This window comes from Strigops habroptila, chromosome 12 (genome assembly GCF_004027225.2).
Source record: "Strigops habroptila isolate Jane chromosome 12, bStrHab1.2.pri, whole genome shotgun sequence".
Taxonomy (NCBI): Eukaryota; Metazoa; Chordata; class Aves; order Psittaciformes; family Psittacidae; genus Strigops; species Strigops habroptila.
The window spans coordinates 8,628,515-8,645,499 of NC_044288.2; the positions used below are offsets into that span (position 1 = coordinate 8,628,515).

A 16,985-nucleotide genomic window follows, 5' to 3' on the forward strand; every position below is an offset into this window, starting at 1 on the left:
TCAGTCTAGGACATGTATTAAAGTAAATTTGATTAGAAGTAATTAAAGGTAAATACTTTTCCTTCCAGTTATCACTGGATATATTTGGGATATTGAAAATGCTATCAGTATTATCAGTTTGTTTGCTCTCCCTTTCTAACAGGCCTTTATCTGAGGTGCTGATAAGAGTTCAGCTGTTGAGACGGAGATAGAAGCATGCTCTGCTTTGTGCACTTGCCAGCTTGAAGGATAAGTGTCTAAAGTCCAGTTTGAACTAAGCACTCCTGCTTGAAACGCCAGCTGTGCACTCCCCGTACACTTTGCTCACAGGATACAAGGAGAACCAAGGTAGCTTGCTGAATAGACATTTTTAATTCACACCTTAAAAAACAGTAATATGAACCATTACAAAATACCCAAACAAACAGGGCATGCACAGTCCTTTTATTAAGCTTGGCCAGAGCCATCCTGAAGTGTGCTGCAGAGGTAGAGCCCTCCGTAGGAAATGCTCTCAAGCTCTGAAATCCTTTTATCAGTTCATGGGGCAGAAACATTAAATACACATATTGCTGGATCCACTGTTCTCGCTTTTGAGCGGTCAATAAATACTTCGCAGGTGAGTGGAGCACTGTTAGCAGTAACAGCAACGGGCGGGCTTCAGTGAGACGGGTCACTCTGAGGCTGTTGTCAGGAAGCAGCGGTTCTTCCTGGAAAAGAAAACCTCATCAGGCACTGCCAGCTCAGGCATGCTCTTAGCAGTGCTGGTGTTCTGCTTACAGGCCATGCACTTTGCATTCTCCCCTTTTATTCGGTTCATCTTGATTAGTGTTCTGTTCTCTGCTTTACATTGCAGCTCCAAAGTGTGTGTCACACAGAGCTATATGGTCAGGCTGCGGTGCAGAAATCACCCACAGCTGAAATCCTGTTCTGTTGAGATCTTCCAGTAGCTGCTGTTGCAGTTAATCAGTAGAACCAAATATGTGTTGCAAATGCACCCAGAACAGCACCCAGCTACCCTGTCCTGTCCATGTACATAGAGCAGAAACTGGCTCTGTTCTGTCCATCTCTGATTGCTTTCTGGTATGTGTAGAGTAGGTGCCATGCAAAATCACCTTTCAGTCACCAAGTAGTAATTTTAACTAATCAATTTAACTAGACATAGTTGGACAATTTGCTCATGTCTAGTGTTCATGAGAACTGAATGGCTTTTTATATTTAGTTGTCTTTTAAACTGTGAGCATAAGTAATCATCTTAAACTGATTCATTTAGGGTAAGATACTGCTTTTAATTAATATGCTTTAGAGTGAACAGAAGTGCCTTTAAGAAGGATTAATTTTAAGGGCTCTAAGCAATTAACCAAAAGCTGTCTCAAATCCTGTGCTCTTTTTTCAGAAGACAGGTTACTTGGGGTTGCAATGAAAGGACCAGGGGTTATCATCAGGGGCACTTGGACTCCACTCTGTTTGCATTGCTTACAAAAGAGGTCTGAATCTATTGCACCATCCCTATTCCTGGTATCTTTTTTTTATGCACAGAATTAACTCCATATCTCATTTAGGGGAGAGTAAGTGGGAACTTCCTCTACATAATACGATACTAAGTCACACTGAGCCTGAACATGAATGAGGATGTTACCTGCAGAGCATTGTAATGCATTCACTGTTATCCCTGCACGAGGCTCCAACAGGTCTCAGCGAGACGCCTCTCCAGAAGGGTGTCATCCTCCTCTGTCGCATCAGCTGAGGCTCTGGATGGTTCAAAGAAGCACAGTGTGTCTGGAAGAGAGTCAAGGTGACTGTCAGAGCGTGCAGCAGCTGGTCATTCTGCTGCTGAGCTCAACAGTCTGAAGAACTTGAAATCTTTCTCATTTTCAGCTCATAACATGCTCTGTTGAGGTATAGTTGCTTGTATCCTAACCCCACAGAAGTATGAAAATTAACAGTGTTTTTTAATCTGCTTGGGAGGAAAAGCAGAACTACTGCTAAGTTATGTCTCAGAGGAATGCAGTATTCACTAGGCAGGTTTTTTGTGACGATGAATGCTCTGAAAGAGCTCTACTGTCACCTCTAACCTCTGCCAGTTACTCATGCAAATCGTAACAGTTTTTATGAACTCTCGGAGCGTTTGAATTAGCACTGTAAATAGTTGTCTCTATTTACCTGGCTGAGCAGCAGTGAGCAGAGAAAGGGGATCACCAGCATTTTCCAACAGTGCATCTTCACAGTGCGCGCTGTCACTTGGACCGCGGGACCAGCCTCGGGCAGAGGAGGTAGAAGAGCCTCAAATAGAACTTCCCAAGCCTCAGCTAGATTTTTATAGACTTCATTCTCTTATCATTGCATCAGCTGTCAGTCATTACAGGAACAAAGTTCGTTTCAAAGCAAGAGGGAATTACTAAATTAGCATCTGCCACAGTGATCTGGTTCAAGGCCTGTCTTTCTGGCTAATGATTTACTCTCCTTCCATTTGTACTTTGTCTGGTCAGCTTACCTCTTGTGCCAACTGTTCCTTTCTTTAAAACTACCTAACGCATTACCAGAACCCGATGGTGGATTTGAATGCAAAAGGGTGGCAAGCCCAAAGTGTTAGGGTAAAGATCAAAAGCCATAACCTTATTTAACTTCCGTGAGAGTCGCAGCATGTGCGGCTTTGAGTTTGTCAGCTGGGGGGAAGTTTTGGTTTAGTGAGCTGCTTTGGAGCAGAGAATCATGGTTTTGATTCTGCTTCTCATTCTTGGTACATGAAAGGATCATGAGGAAGTTACTTAACCTGCTTTGCCCCGTACACAGCATTCAAAAAGCAGAAGGAACACTTGTCAGATAGGTTTTGGAATGTAAAAAGTATGTTGTGCATGACAAATAACAGACCTCTTCTCCCAAGGATCCTGATGTGCAGTTGAAGATGATAATCTCTAGATGGTGAATCCCAAAAGTAGGAGAGACTGCTGCCAGGGGTCGCTGGAGCAGAGTTGCTCCATGTGGCAAGACTGTGGCTTCTTTCAATGAGCCATCACTGCTACAGTCTGCACCTTACGGTGTAACTCACGATTCGTCTCCTAAAGGGTGCCACAACTCCCATTGATGCGAGAGAGCAGCTTGTCATCAAGAGGAATGTTCGTTTTTTCCATTGTGAAATGAGATTGCAACAGCCCAGAGAAAAGAACGTTTAAGAACAGCTCTGTGTTACCTCGTGTTTTCAATAACCCCCTCAGCTCACACACACTGGGACAGGTGGGAGAAGAGTATGTGTAAGATCAGCAGCCTGTAAATGGACCTCACTGGTTCCTGCTCCTCATTTCAGATCTTGTGCCTCTGGCTCCCACAGCTCTCCCCTGTACACCCAACCTGCCAGGTACAAGATGTTTGAGATTGCAGAGTAGCATAAAGAGGATGCCAGCTTATTTGTGTCAAGTATATGTGGGGTTCAGAGCACCCTGTGTTTTAAGCTAAGTCAAGATACTGTATAAAATAGTGAACTATGGTTTTGCTAAATGGCAAATATAAATCTGGATGAAAGAGGCTGCCACTTGGAGTGATTGCTTAACATGGAGGCAGAAGTGCCAGCGTGGAAGGCAAGTTAGATTAAGATAATGCCATGTTGTCAGGTTCCTGTCTACATCTACAAGATGATTGCCTCTTAGCCCAAACTTCATTGGGATTAAATAAAAACCCTTCCCAGCTTATTGTCTACAACCAATATTGGAGAATTCATTCTAATTTCTGCTGTTTCCACTAGGCACTAGCATAGAACAGAGAAAGGACAAGAGGCAGCAGCAGTAGTCTTCATCCGTGGAGCACAGGATTTGGGGTGACAGCTCCTTCAACTCTGACAGCAGGGCCCTCTGTATGTCGTCATTTCTCAGCTTTTTTGGCTAGGTAAGGCAAGTACTTTGTGACAATAAATCAAAATCCTTGTGTGTCCTTCTGGGTTACTGACAGCATCAGCATGTCCCTTTCAAGCAGCAATCTCTATACTCTGGGCAAGAAACTGGGGAAAAAAAAGAATAGAATTTGGCCAAGTGTTTCCACATATACAAGCCCAGGTTGCCAGTAAAAACCCACAGCAAAGACACAAGTTCTAACAGAAAAAAACCCAAAGCGTTGCTCTGTTGCCACTTTAATATTTACCAAAGGGAAGTCAGAACTAAATTAGATGACACACGAATTTCCAGACACCTTGTTCAGGCCCCGACGTACCTGCTGGCTGATGTCCCGAATGCCACGTCCCCGGCTCCCTGCCCGGCAGGCTGGGCCCTGCGGCGAGCACGGGGACACCGGCACGGCGGGGATGGCTGTGCAGGGACAGAGGACATCATCTCGGCAGGGTTGCGACAGGCCAGTGCTGGAGCAAAGGGTGAGGAGCCCCAGCCTGCAGCCTGCTCGCTGCTGACACTGCAGCAGGGCCGAGCACCGGCCGGGCTGCGGTGCCTCCGGTCACCGGCTGAGGGGACGGTGCTGGGAACGTGCTGCACTGTTTACACTTGTCTAGCAGCTGGTTTGGGCACGGTTCAACTGTCTGTGAGCAGGGACAGAGACCTTGTGGGAGAGACCGAGAGGAGCTGCTCACCTTCAGCAGTTGCTGAGATGAAATGCGGTGAAGAATGAGCATTTATGGAAGGTACCACTATAGAAGCTCGCACGTGGTACCCTTTCAGCTACCCATCAACTGCTGTGGGTGCTCTCGGAGGGTAAATAAGCAGGACACAGGGGCATTGGAACTAGATGGTGTTTAAGGTCCCTTCCAACCCAAACCATTCTAGGACTTGTATTTCTCCTGTTTATGCCAACACTGGACTCTGCTTGGAGTAAACACAAGAGTAGGAACAGCCCTAAGACTAAACTTAATCCCATGTGCTTAAAAGCCCCAAAAGAATAAAGCATTCAGCTATAAAAACTGCATAATCCTCATCTTCCTGAAGCACGAGCCTGAGCATCTTTGTCTTCCAGATAGCCCAGCCCTGAGCACGCCAAGAAACGAACTCAGGGAGACGTCATTCCCACACTGTGGATAAGATAAACTCTTGGTACCAGCTGCAGGAACAGCACAACAGGGAGATAAACATATTGCTTTGTGTGTAGCAGGAGCTTGAGACTGTCGGCTGAAAGCGAAAAATAGGATAAGGGAACTGGTCAAGTGTTTGGACTGCGAACAGTGAAGTTTGTTCACTTAAAGCCAAAGGGTGAGTTTGTCACATACTTCAGTAACTTTACTACTAGCAGTTGTTTTTAAATCATCTTCAGGTATTAAACGGTCTTGTTTTTATGATTAATACTAATCAATAGCAGAACTACAGTTAATTAATATAAGTAGGTAATTTCAATCACAGAACAGCCCAGGTTGGAAAGGACCTTGAAAGAGTGTCTGTTCCAGCCTTCCATGGGAAGGGACCCAGCTGAGGCCATCTGGCACCATGTCCTGTCACATCTGTAAAACCCGCAGCTGGGACGCCCCTGGGGAGGTTGTTCCTGTGACCAACTGTTCCCACGGAAGAAAAATCCCTTTCTTGCATGGCGATGAGACCTCTCGTGGTGCAGTGTGTACCCGTTGTCCCTTGGCTCCTGCATGGGGCTCCTGCTGAAGAACAAGCCTCCCTGCAGGGGTCAAGGTCCGTGCTCAGCCCTGACCACCAGCCAGCTCACACAGTGCTGGGCAATACCTTTTTGCCTTGATTTTACCCAAACAGATTTTACCCAAAATCTGTTTGCCTTTCACAGATCTCAAGGCTAGAGGATAAAGCACCAGCCAGTGAGGGAAAGACAAACAGAGCAGGGAGTTGTTATTCCGAGTCATCTCCAGCTGAAGGCACCCCTCGCTGCGTTAGTTACACCGACAAATGCAGAAACAGAGAGGCTGGAAGTGCTCTGAGATAAAAGCATCTGAGCATGCAGAACTTTAGCCTGATTATCTCCCTGCACAGAGCGAACCAGACACATAGTTGATGCTGCTCACCTTAAGCATCCTAAGATACACAAGATTTCACACAGAGGGCAAAGTTTATTAGACAAGTCTTATCTTCTCCTTAATACCCTTCTGGTCATGTGGAGACGCTCAGCAACACCACAGTGATAATACAGCGAGAGAACAACATCCATATTAACTTAATTACTGGTCGTTTTCATAGTCAGCGGGGTTCTTCCTCTTCAGCCTCTCAAACTCTTGGGTTCCCCAGGAATACAGGAGATAGGCTGCCGCGAAGGCTGGAAAGGAAAGGGGAACACTCACAAGCCGCACTGCCGTAAGCACTTCTGTGACAAGAAACAGCCACACAGAGCCTCCCCCATCCCCAAAGTGACGATGTTGAGGGGGGAAGAGGATAAAGAAAGGAGGGGTTCAGCCCCGCCGTACTCACGGGGCACCACCTTGAAGACCTGTCCGCTGAACCGGCGCCACACGTTGGGCACCCCGTGCGAGAAGACGTTGGGGAAGGCGCGCTGCTCGAAGGGCGACAGGCTGTAGGTGATGATGTGGCGGACCCGCGCCAGGTTCCCGAAGTGAAGGCCCATGGCGCCGCCGGGTCACCTTCCTCCGCAGCCCTGCAGCCCCGCGGCGCCGCGGAACAGGAGGAGGAAGGGGAGATGCCGCTTCCCCTTCCGGGGCGGGCGATGGCTTCACCCGTAGTTCTGTCACAGCACGGCGGGTGGAGCGCTGCAGGCGCCATACAGGGTTACCTCAGCGAGGGCATCCCCAGCGCCGATAAAGAAGCCTTTGTCCCGCTCTGCTCGGGCCGCACGTGGAATAATCTGTCAGTTTGGGTCCCTGCTGTACAAAAAGGCTGGGGACCGGCCGGAGAGGGTCACAAAGATGATCCAAGGGCTGGGCAGTGTGTGAGGAACGGCTGAGAGCGCTGGGACTGCTCAGCCTGGAGGAGAGAGAGCTCAGGGGAGACCTTAGAGCAGCTCCAGTGCCTAAAGGGGCTCCAGGAAACCTGGAGAGGGGCTTTGGACAAGGGCCTGTAGGGACAGGCCAAAGGGAATGGCTTTAACCTGCCAGAGGGGAGATTGAGATGAGCTCTGAGGCAGAAGCTCTTCCCTGTGAGGGTGCTGAGGCGCTGGCACAGGGTGCCCAGAGAAGCTGTGGCTGCCCCATCCCTGGCAGTGTTCAAGGCCAGGTTGGACACAGGGGCTTGGAGCAACCTGCTCTGGTGGAAGGTGTCCCTGCCCGTGGCAGGAGTTGGAACTGGATGAGCTTTAAGGTCCCTTCAACCCAAACCAGACTGGGATTCCATGTTCCAGTATCTAAAGGGTGGCTACAAAGAAGATTCCTTTTTACAAGGAATCAAATGGATAAGACAAGGGGTGATGGGCACAAGTTACTCTTGGAGAGATTCTAACTGGACATAAGAGGAAACTTCTTCACAATGAGAACGATCAGCCATTGGAATAATCTCCCCAGGGAAGTGATGGATTCCCTAACACTAGACACTGTTAAGATCCAGCTGGAAAGGGTGCTAGGACATCTAGTCTAGGTCATGTTTACCTAGGAGCGTTGGACCAGATGATCCTAAAGGTTCCTTCCAACCTGGGATTCTGTGATTTCAGGTGATGTTTTCCCTGAGTGGTGAGGATTCAAATGTAAATGAGGGTTCAAAGACATTGATGTAAGTGGTATGCAAGATAGGCATTTATTTCTCTTTTTGAATCTGTAAGAAAACAGCTTAAAATAGACATCTGGTAGTTGAAACCTTTTCCACATTTTAAATGCAAAATTATTTCAATAAAAAGATATTATTTACATTTCATTTCACATTCTAGAAAGACTGAGTGGCTACAAAAATAAGTGCTATGTTGTAAACACCTTCTACTAACTCCATGCTAAATCCTAAGGGATTCTATAGAGCTACTAGAACTACACAAACGCTATTCATTTAATTATAGCTGCAACTACTCTGAGAATGCCAAAACACCCAAAACCCGAGTAAAACCAATCGGGGTTCACCCACTACCGACAAGTGCACTTGGTTGCTATCATGTCTTCATACTCTTTGTAGACAATGGAGCCGTCGGGCTCTATGGTTAGGACGCTCAGCGGGCTGTATTCGGCAGGAACGCAGGAGGGCTTTGGGACAGACGAGTCCAGTTTCTCATAGATGATGTTCTGTACCATGGTGTGCACAGGAGAGCCGTAACGGTGCCCGACAACCCTGGGGCAGTCACCTTTGCAGTACTGGGGGCTGTACCTGTGTGGTGCTATGATCCATTTGTCCCATTTGAGTTGGCTAAAACTTAGGCGGAAGTTGTGAAGCTCACACTCGTTTTGAGGGAACAGAAACTGTTTGAAGTACTCGCTCAGATTAGAGGGTGAAGTTGCTGGCACTTCTTTCCCATTCTCATCTCTCCGCCGTCGCGAGGCCCTTTTGCCCTGTGAAGTCTCTTTTCCTTTGTCACCCGTAGGATCAACAAGCAGACTGTTCCTTTGCCTGGGCCGCACTGGGATTTTCCTTCTGTGCCTAAGTGAGTTCCACCTGTGGTAAGCTTGCTCACTGGTATCATTCAGGTAAAGAAGAAGAGAAGGGGGAACCAGTGCCATATTAACGGGATTTTCCAGGTTAGTGTTCTGTTGTGGATCACCCATCAGACAAGTGAAGTTCACAGCCATGTGAATATTCCTTCTGTTAGTAGCAATTAGGGGCTGGAGAAAAGAAGTCACATCGATCTCAACCCACTTGCGTTTTCTAACTTCAAAGTGCAGGCTAAAAGCGATAGCGTGCGAAACGCTGGGGCATACTTGGCCAGAAAAATCATGCTCCTTGACAGATAAATGGCACATGCACGTAACTGAAGAAGAAATGGGAACTGAGGTGTCAAAGGAGTAGAGCAGGACAGACTTGAGTAAGTGCTCCAGACCAGTGACACGATCCAGGTTGAAGAGTAAATCCACCAGGTGAATGTCTCCTGAAAAGGGAAACAGAAATCTTGGGGAGTTAGTGAGTCTTGTTTTTCCACCTAGACACAAATACTAGCATTTAATGGAGAAACAGAAACAATTCAGCAGCAGATTCTTCCCCAGCACACATACAAGGCAGGGAGAAAAGTCATCTTGTAATGGGATTCTGGCACTTTGTTGCAATGCTGTGTTTTTATGGCCTTGAATAAAGCAAAACAGAGATGGGCAGTAGAAGGAGACGAGATGCCCGTTGTGCCTAACCATCTTTTCCACTTTTCTCACTTTACTTAGAACTGATTGTAGTTTTCTCTTAGTCGCAGTAAGAGGAATCAGCCTGAAACATCAGTATCATCTAGGACATAGTACCAGTGGTGTGGCATTTCCCAAACTGTGCAGAAGATTGTCTAATGCCATTCAACAAGAAGCAGGTTATGATAACCTCCTACAGCTTATCAGAGGAGCCACCAGGATTAAAATAGCAACAGCTCTAACAATAAGACATTTTATGTTACGTTGCAAGCACAGAACACATGGAAACCCCCACTTAAACCTCAGCAGCTGCTGTCCCTGCACACCTACCTTTCATCAGGTCCCTGTGGCGGTGCTTGCATTCAGAACACGGAGTGAAAAGCCGGACAGTGTTATAGAGATGGCTTTTGTTGGCCTTTGGGATTCCCTCCTTGGTAGCAGACATCTTATACAGCCTCTTCATGTACCGAAGGGCTCTGGAGTCCGGCTGCAGCCTGGGGACCTCGCTTTCCCAGACCTGGTGTCCCCGGTCAGACAGCACCTTGAGGAGGGGAGGCAGGAGGGCATAGCCACGTCTCATGCCTTTGGGCAGCCACAGCAACGGATTTAGCTCGCTGGTGCTGTCCTCAGGAGCTACCAGGAACCCAGAGCTCTTGTCAGAGGCTACACGTGCCCTGGAGTGAGGGGAGCACTGGATGCTAAAAGAAAGCCAGTGAAGACAGCAGTAGAAGCAAACACAAATTCTCCAGGTACCCTCCATGATCTTTAGGGTCACAGCCAAAACAGTGCCTCCCCTCAAATGTTCAAGTTAAAAGAGAGCCCCTGAGCCTGATCCCTTATATATGTTGCAGCTGTAGAATGGGAGGGAGGCTTCTTTGTGATTAGAAACCAAAGAGAAAGATCTGCAGCTGGCTACTTAAACCACATGTTGGCTGCATTTAGGCTGGAGCCTTTGCCCATGAAAGCATTATTATAATCAAAAACCTTTCTCTTGAGAGAGAACCTTTTTCACATGGTAAATGAAAAAGCTACAGTGAGTGGCAGCCTCCAGAGGGAGCTGGGCAGACAAGTTAGCGTCAGCTGGTCTAACTAAATCCGGTTTATTTGTGGAAGTACATAAAGCTAAATATCACTGTTCTTAGCAGCAATAAGCTAATGGAGGAAGTTGGTTTTCATTTTCTGTTAATGTATTTCTGACATTTCCTTCTCTGTAAACAGCAATATCCACTTGAGAGAGAAGTAACTATGAGGATAGTACTGTCATTCCAGCACACAGCACATCTTTGCCTCCAGTCTGAGGTAAGGCATGCAGAAAGCAGAGTGCTTTTTCAGTGTCAGTGTCTGTGGAGTGTGCTCCAAATAGAGTAATATTGGTTGCATCAGAAACCCACCGAAACTCTTGTAGCTGAGCATAACTAAAAGGATGACTTTAGTTTTGTTTCATGAGGAATCTGTTTTCGTGGCAGTTGTTTTTGATTAGAGCTCTGCTTTCAATAATCTACTGAAATGCCACTCGTAATCCAACTTTCACAGCTTAAGGCTTCTGGGTACAGATTGCTGGTTCGAGAGTGTTTAGTGTACAAAACTGACACTCTGGTATTCTTTGGAATGGAAGGTTAATTCTGTACAAAGCTGTATAAATATATAATATGAAACAATCTTAAATCTATAATATGAATCTTTTCTGCTAGCTTTCTTAAAGCTGACTTGATTATGATGAGAGGGGGATACTGTCACTTCTAAGGTGAGCTGTGTCCAGCCTGTTTTGGATAAGGTGATCTGTACTTTGATTCGTTTTAAAAATCTATCCATGCTTGCACTAGACAAACTCCTCTGCTCCCTCCCTTGTGGGTCTGGATTAGTCCCACTTTGCGTTAGTTTCAAACAAATGTACCTGCAGTTTCTGCTGTTCCACGACAGTTTAAGCTGCCCTCTAACCCTACCCTTTTCCACACACCACACGTGCATTCCTGCTCTCTCCTTTGCACTGATTTCTGATGTTATCAGATTTTGTGGTGGCTCCACGCAGGGAGCTGAAATGGTAGGAAAATAATCCAACAAAAAGCAAGTATTTGCTTTACATTGCTGAAACCACTGGACAAGCTGAGAACAATTAACCTATCTTGAATGATTGAGGGCTCAACAGGACAGGAGTGGTACTTGTGGGTGGTAAAGACATAGCAAATCCTTAACTAGTGTTCAGTGTGATGAGTGCCAGAATAGTCTTACATATTTCTGTATATACACTGCAGTGAAGAGGGTATTGTTAAACATGTAGCTTTTGGAAATCTCACTTAAGTAGACTGATAAGGTCATGAAAGGACATGATTTAACTGTAGACGTAAACCCAACCCTGACCGAGATATCCCTGCGTAGTCTAGTGGCCTGATCATAAAACTCATCCACATTTATTAGCTGTCTTGTTGGAAATCTAAGCAGAGAAGTCAAAGTCCAGACACATCCGGCTTGAACCAATCTATCAGGCACCTTCCCCAACTGTAATGACAGGGAGAAGCCAAACACAAGCTGCCTCATGTTCTGCTGGCCAGGGCTGGGAGCTGCTGTGGTGGTGGCTGGGGACCACCAGCACAATAGCTCCCCATCTCATTGTCAAGCATAGTGCTGCTTAGTTTATTTTCCTTCATCCTGGTGTCTGACTGGGTTAGGTGCTGGGGAGGCTTTCAAAGGGTGTTATGGGTATGTTTTCACATTTTTAGTAACTGGTTGGTCTAGACCTGTGGAGATGGGTGTAGTTGGTTAGACTCTGGTGTGTGGCTGCTCAACCCTTTAGAAAATGGGATCATTTTCAGAGCATAAATGGGAGCTGAAGTGCTCTGAGAGTGGCTGTAGGAATGCAGAGATTCTCAGTGTTAGTAAAGGCTTAAAATCTTCCCATGGGTGTATTTATGTTCTTGAGCAGCTCCTAATAAATCAGACTTCCTCTGCTCTGCAGTAGCCTATAACAAAGAGGGAGAAGGCTGGAGTTTATGCTGCCATTGATTGTTTCTCCTCTGAAATCCAGCTCTCCTGAACAGATTTACTGATCCAACACAGCCACAACGATCCCGAGGTGCAGAATTGAAGCCTTGCGACTTGCTGGGGAGGGAATGAAGGAGGAAAGAGAGAGCCCTTTAAGCCACACTCACTGCCAAAGGCAGTTTATCACCCTAACTGTGACTTTCTACTGGACTTCAGGTTTCTTAGTGCTTGGACACACTTGCTGAAGTTGTAAATAGCAGCTCTGTTCGAGTGAGGGTTCTGGCATACCTACACGTGCCAGTTACGTGTGCACAAGCACTGAAGATATTAAAGACCTGTTTAGTAAAACACAATGTCCAAGGAGATTAGTAGATTCATTTCATCGGACCTCTTCAAAATCCAGACCATTAGTAGATTGTTTGATAGTCTCATGTTTTAGCTATCTTAAATATTTATTCTATTATTAATCATCAGGTTGTTGCAGTAGAAACCATTTTTTCCCCTGGGGAAACACTGAGTTTCAAATAAACACTGATTCTTAAATTGCTATAAAGCAGAGCTAAAGAATGTGTAGCTGTGCCCTTAGCTAGCTAATGACATCTGTTTGTTTCCACAAGGGAGCAGGAGCATTAATCACAGCTGTAGCTGTTATGCCCTGATAAACACAGTGGTTTCATTTTGGCTGCTGGGCTGATTCAGTGAACTTTGAAATACCAGAAGCATCAGGTGCTCTCTGCAGGCTCCATTAGTGATGTGGCAGGAACGTAGTGAACTGCCCATGCAGAGCACAGCTGAGCTGCGTGTCTGCGCCACACGTGTGAGCTGAGCGGTCCCTAGCAGCTTAAGGAGAAGAAATACTTCTAATAGCTTCTTCCTGCCGTAAACCAAAAAGATCAAACACATACGTACATATGTCATTGTTTGACAGGACAGGAGCAGAGCTAAAAACCTACGTACCACTGGTTTTGTGACTACAGTGTAGACCAGATATTTTTTATCACTGATGAGAGCAGCCTGTGCTCAAGTCAGCCCATATTTATCTCCTTGATGATAACATCATCAATGCCTTAAACTGATGAGAGCCAGAAGATCCAGCTCCGTTTGCACCTCTGTTCCTAACCACTGCCTTCTGCCTCTGATTACAGCAGCCTCCATAGCCTGTGCTGTCCCACCGGCCATTTGAGCTGTTTTCCACAGACACAGTAGATGAGATTTGTTCCCATTTATCATACTTGTAGTTGTCTGATGGAAGATTCACTTTCCTGGCTGAAAGGTCAGCCTTCTGGAAGAGCTTGGAAAAGAACCGAAATCTCCTAATCACAGACATAAGCTGGGGCACTGATGGATGGTTTGTGAATTCCATTTTTTCCTGCAGACTGCTTCTCCTACCACCTATGTGGTTTTGCATGTATCACTTGTTTTCCTTATGTTTTAATTTACCATCACTTGATTATCATTATATATAGAACCTATAAATTCCCCTAATGGGCCATGAGCCCATCTTCCTGTGTGCTGCGTAAACACAGACTAAACTGCCCAGAGAGTTTGTAATCTAAATAGAGGACAAGAGAAGGGACTTGGCACACAAACAGTTACCTTTGTCAGTGGGATAGAAGAGCAGAGTTTTAGGGATTTAAAGAAGATTACAGGAGATCGTTGCTGCTGTTGGCATTAGCGGCAGCACAGAGATGATGTTTGAAAATGTAACAGGTTAACAGTGGAAGCTGTGCCCATGGGGGGGGATACACTGATACTTCCCCTCTTGTGAAAACAACTGATTAACTGAGAGCCCCACTCGGCCATGGAAAACAAGCCTGGTTTTCCCTTGCCGCCAGGCTGCTGGCAGCCATTGGGTATTGCTGTGGTATCATCATCAAACCTCTTCAGTGTTACTAACAGGAGGGTACTTGCTTCTGGAGTGCTTTTTAGAGCTCTCCTGTACCAAGAGTTTCACTTACAGCTCATTCACGTGTCACTTTTCATCATCCATGTGAAGACTGGGGAGGAATGTAGATATTCAGTGCTGAAGCCTGGCACTCAATTTCCCCTGCTCAGCAGATACCACATGGAAAACTAGTAGGTTTCTCCTTGTAATCAGATATTCTTGAAGAAAATAAAGATAATAAAAAAATAACCACCACTGTGGGTGGCAGAGCAAGCCCCTTCCACAGAGCACCTCTCCATTTAGGTTGGTTTAGGTGGTCCAGCGTCTGGTAGGTGTATGGAAAAATATCCAGGTTGAGGTTTTGGTAGGCACTGTCTGCAAATCTGTGACACTGACTTGCTTCATGTAGGTCTTTGAAAAGCCATTATAGGGCAAGTTGTGTGCAGACTTCCAAATACAACTGCCCATGTGGAACCTGGATCAGGTAGTCTTTTAATATAGTTAATTTTTTACTGAAATAAGCCCACTGAAGTTGATGAACAGAGCTGTAATTTCTTTGCTGTTGCAGGGAGGTGCTGTGCGTGTACATCTATTAGAAGTGGCTTTCAGGTCAAAGTTGTGACTACATTAATCCAGGCCGATGGGCGCTGCTGTCAGGGCTGGGCTTTGCTGTTCCCTTCTCGCCTTTTGGCCTTTCTTCACGTGTGGGTGAATAGTTTTCACCTGCTTTGTGATGTGATGATCCATTCCCCAGCTGCGAGCTCTATATAAAGTGTGGGGCAGCCTGGTATGTGCTCTTTGCTAAGGGGGAAGGCTGGAGGTGGTGATCTGCTGCTCTGAGAGCATCTTATAGTTGGCTTAATTTAGGTGCAAGGTGAAGTTATACAATGCTCCAGTCAGGTATGTATTAGATGCTACAGGTACCTAGAAAGGTTCAGTGAGAAAATGGGAGTTGGTAGAACTTAGCTGGGCTTTTTGATTGATTCCTGTTTCATGACCACACAGGCAGGACTGCAGTTCTCTCCCTCCCCTTTTTTCCAGAAAGGAAGAAAGAAAACATTTGGAACAAACTATTTAAAAACCAGGAAACGGACCTTATACTGGAATCTTATACTGGCTGTTGTGCCTCTTGCTGTGGTGTGCCGCTGGGGAGCAGAGTTTGTGAAGCTTATTGTTATCCCTTCCAGCTTCCCTGGTGTATTCTCCTGCCTGGTGAGCTCTTGTGTACAAGCTGGAGAGCAAAGAAAGCCCTGAAGAATGAAGGCTGTGAGCAGCAGAGTGCCTGCTGCTCTTCCCTCAGCTCTCACCCCAGGTAAGGTGCTGTCTGCCAGCTGTGAGTCTTTATTTTTCAGAAGTGTTCTTATTGCTCCTAAATAAAACAGCAGTTCTGGCTGTTCTCGCAGTGTCTCTGCTGTGGGGTTCCGTCGGGGCTGGAAGGTAGGGGCTGGGAAATGGTGGTTTTCAGCTTGTTGGGGTCTTGTTTATTCTGCACAACTGTCAGCCAGGGTTAGGATGTGAGTCCTTACGTGACCCTGAGTGAGAGAAAAGCTGAATTACAATTTAGCTTCTTAAAATTGCAGCAAAATAAATCCCAGGATTATATTCTTTTCCAGTCTCTCTGCTCTTATGCTTCCTATGTGGATGTGCTCCTGGTATGTGGCTGTGTTGGGTTAAAAGTTGGACCTGATGCTCTTATGGGTCTTTTCCAACCAAAGCGGTTCTGTCCTGGGATCAGATCCTGTGCCCTGAGGGCCTTGGCCGACAGTGAAATCCCAGCCGGTGCTGAGAGGTGTGGGGAGCTGGGCTGGGATTCCTTTTTCCTGATCCACCAGAGCCAATGGGATGGGGTGTCTGCAAGGGCATTGCCAGCAGAGATGAAGATGTTATTGTCAGGCCACACCTCGAATGCTGTGTGCAGTTTTGGTCCTTAGTGCACAAAAAAGAGGTGGATGGGCTGGAGAGGGTCCAGAGAAGGGCCACAGGGATGATCCAAGGGCTGGGCAGTGTGTGAGGAAAGAGCTGGGTTTGTTCAGCCTGGAGAAGAGAAGGCTCAGGGAAAACCTTATGCCCATGTTCTGGTATTTAAAGGGTGGCTACAGAGAACGTGAAGACTCCCCTTTTTTACAAGGAGTCATATGAAAAAGACGGGGGTGATGGGTGCAAGTTACTCCTGGGGAGGTTCTGGTTGGACACGAGGAAATTTTTTCCTAATGAGAACAATCGGCCATTGGAATAATCTCTCCAGGGAAGTGCTGGACACTGTTAAGATCCATCTGGGCAGGATGCTGGGACATCTCGTTTGGGTCGTGCTTTGCCCAGGAACGTTGGACCAGCTGATCCTTGAGGTCCCTTCCAGCGGATGGTTCTGGGATGGTTGTGGGATCCTTGCGGGGCTTTTCCCCCGCTCCCCAGAGCTGCCCCAGCGCTGGCGCCGGGTTCAGGTTCATTATCCTGACCCCTCCTCCGTGCCTCCCCCTGGGCAGGGCCCTGCCCGGCGCCGGCCCCGGCCACCGGCGGGCTCTGTCCGGGCCGCGCCTGGGGACGCGGCGGCGGCTGCCGAGCGCGGGGGGCACACGCGGTAAGCCCGGGGGTGAGGGGGATGCTGGGGGCCGGGGCCGGGCGGAGGGAGCTGCAGCGGGAGCGATGCGGGAGCGGTCGGTGCCTGGTGCTAATGACGGGGAACGGGAGCCCGGGGTGGGGGGTTTCGCTCTCCGGTCTCGTGCTTCCACCCCGCTGCACGGCGCGGGAGCGGCCGCTGCCTGCCGGGAACAGGGGAGTTTAAAGTGGCTTTGTCAGACCTGAGCCGTGTTTCAGTGGTTCTTTCGTAGTTTACCGTTTGTGGAACTCCAGAACTAAGCTCTGTGCTGTGGAACAATGCCCCTTATTTAGGCTGTCTCCAGCAGGAGGGGCTTTAATCTGCCTATTAAAGACCTGAGCTACATAATTATTTCCTGCTAAAAATCCCGGGGCGGTAACTGCCCAGACCCCTCTTTCCCTGGTGTGCAGAGA

General features: G+C 47.2%; 4 protein-coding genes across 7 annotated transcripts in view; 1 reads left to right on the plus strand and 3 right to left on the minus strand.

Moving 5' to 3' along the window:
- Nucleotides 1-402: 402 nt before the first annotated feature.
- LEAP2 (liver enriched antimicrobial peptide 2) lies at nucleotides 403-2,331 on the minus strand. Its single transcript, XM_030504502.1, has 3 exons — nucleotides 2,140-2,331; nucleotides 1,616-1,755; nucleotides 403-686 (listed from the first exon to the last, which is right to left on the minus strand). Exons 1-3 carry the CDS (start codon nucleotides 2,194-2,196, stop codon nucleotides 650-652), a joined length of 234 nt encoding a protein of 77 aa, XP_030360362.1. The 5' UTR covers nucleotides 2,197-2,331; the 3' UTR covers nucleotides 403-649.
- A 3,623-nt stretch (nucleotides 2,332-5,954) lies between these two features.
- On the minus strand, nucleotides 5,955-6,692 carry LOC115615852 (cytochrome b-c1 complex subunit 8). Its single transcript, XM_030504501.1, has 2 exons — nucleotides 6,330-6,692; nucleotides 5,955-6,177 (listed from the first exon to the last, which is right to left on the minus strand). The coding sequence occupies exons 1-2, from the start codon at nucleotides 6,481-6,483 to the stop codon at nucleotides 6,083-6,085; spliced, it is 249 nt and encodes an 82-aa protein (XP_030360361.1). The 5' UTR covers nucleotides 6,484-6,692; the 3' UTR covers nucleotides 5,955-6,082.
- Nucleotides 6,693-7,790: 1,098 nt separating this feature from the next.
- On the minus strand, nucleotides 7,791-9,872 carry GDF9 (growth differentiation factor 9). The gene is made up of 2 exons (XM_030504500.1): nucleotides 9,443-9,872; nucleotides 7,791-8,871 (listed from the first exon to the last, which is right to left on the minus strand). Exons 1-2 carry the CDS (start codon nucleotides 9,870-9,872, stop codon nucleotides 7,919-7,921), a joined length of 1,383 nt encoding a protein of 460 aa, XP_030360360.1. The 3' UTR covers nucleotides 7,791-7,918.
- A 5,320-nt stretch (nucleotides 9,873-15,192) lies between these two features.
- Nucleotides 15,193-16,985, plus strand: part of SHROOM1 (shroom family member 1) — a 28,492-nt gene continuing 26,699 nt past the window's right edge. For 3 of the 4 annotated variants that reach the window (XM_030504658.1, XM_030504663.1, XM_030504664.1), the window contains exon 1: nucleotides 16,478-16,554. The gene's annotated coding sequence lies outside the window, so the exon portion shown is untranslated. Of the gene's footprint in view, nucleotides 15,289-16,477; nucleotides 16,555-16,985 lie in introns of those variants that run through there. The other variant, XM_030504660.1, reaches the window with a different exon arrangement.

Excerpts from the sequence above, each read along its gene's own strand:
- LOC115615852 (XM_030504501.1), bottom strand. The coding sequence starts at position 6,483 with ATGGGCCTTCACTTCGGGAACCTGGCGCGGGTCCGCCACATCATCACC. Across the intron at positions 6,178-6,329 it reads GGTCTTCAAGGTGGTGCCCC|CCTTCGCGGCAGCCTATCTC; the intron begins GTGAGTACGGCG and ends TTTCCTTTCCAG.
- LEAP2 (XM_030504502.1), bottom strand. The coding sequence starts at position 2,196 with ATGCACTGTTGGAAAATGCTGGTGATCCCCTTTCTCTGCTCACTGCTG. Across the intron at positions 1,756-2,139 it reads GCTCACTGCTGCTCAGCCAG|ACACACTGTGCTTCTTTGAA; the intron begins GTAAATAGAGAC and ends ACTCTCTTCCAG. Across the intron at positions 687-1,615 it reads TGCATTACAATGCTCTGCAG|GAAGAACCGCTGCTTCCTGA; the intron begins GTAACATCCTCA and ends TTTCTTTTCCAG.
- GDF9 (XM_030504500.1), bottom strand. The coding sequence starts at position 9,872 with ATGGAGGGTACCTGGAGAATTTGTGTTTGCTTCTACTGCTGTCTTCAC. Across the intron at positions 8,872-9,442 it reads CCACAGGGACCTGATGAAAG|GAGACATTCACCTGGTGGAT; the intron begins GTAGGTGTGCAG and ends TTCCCTTTTCAG.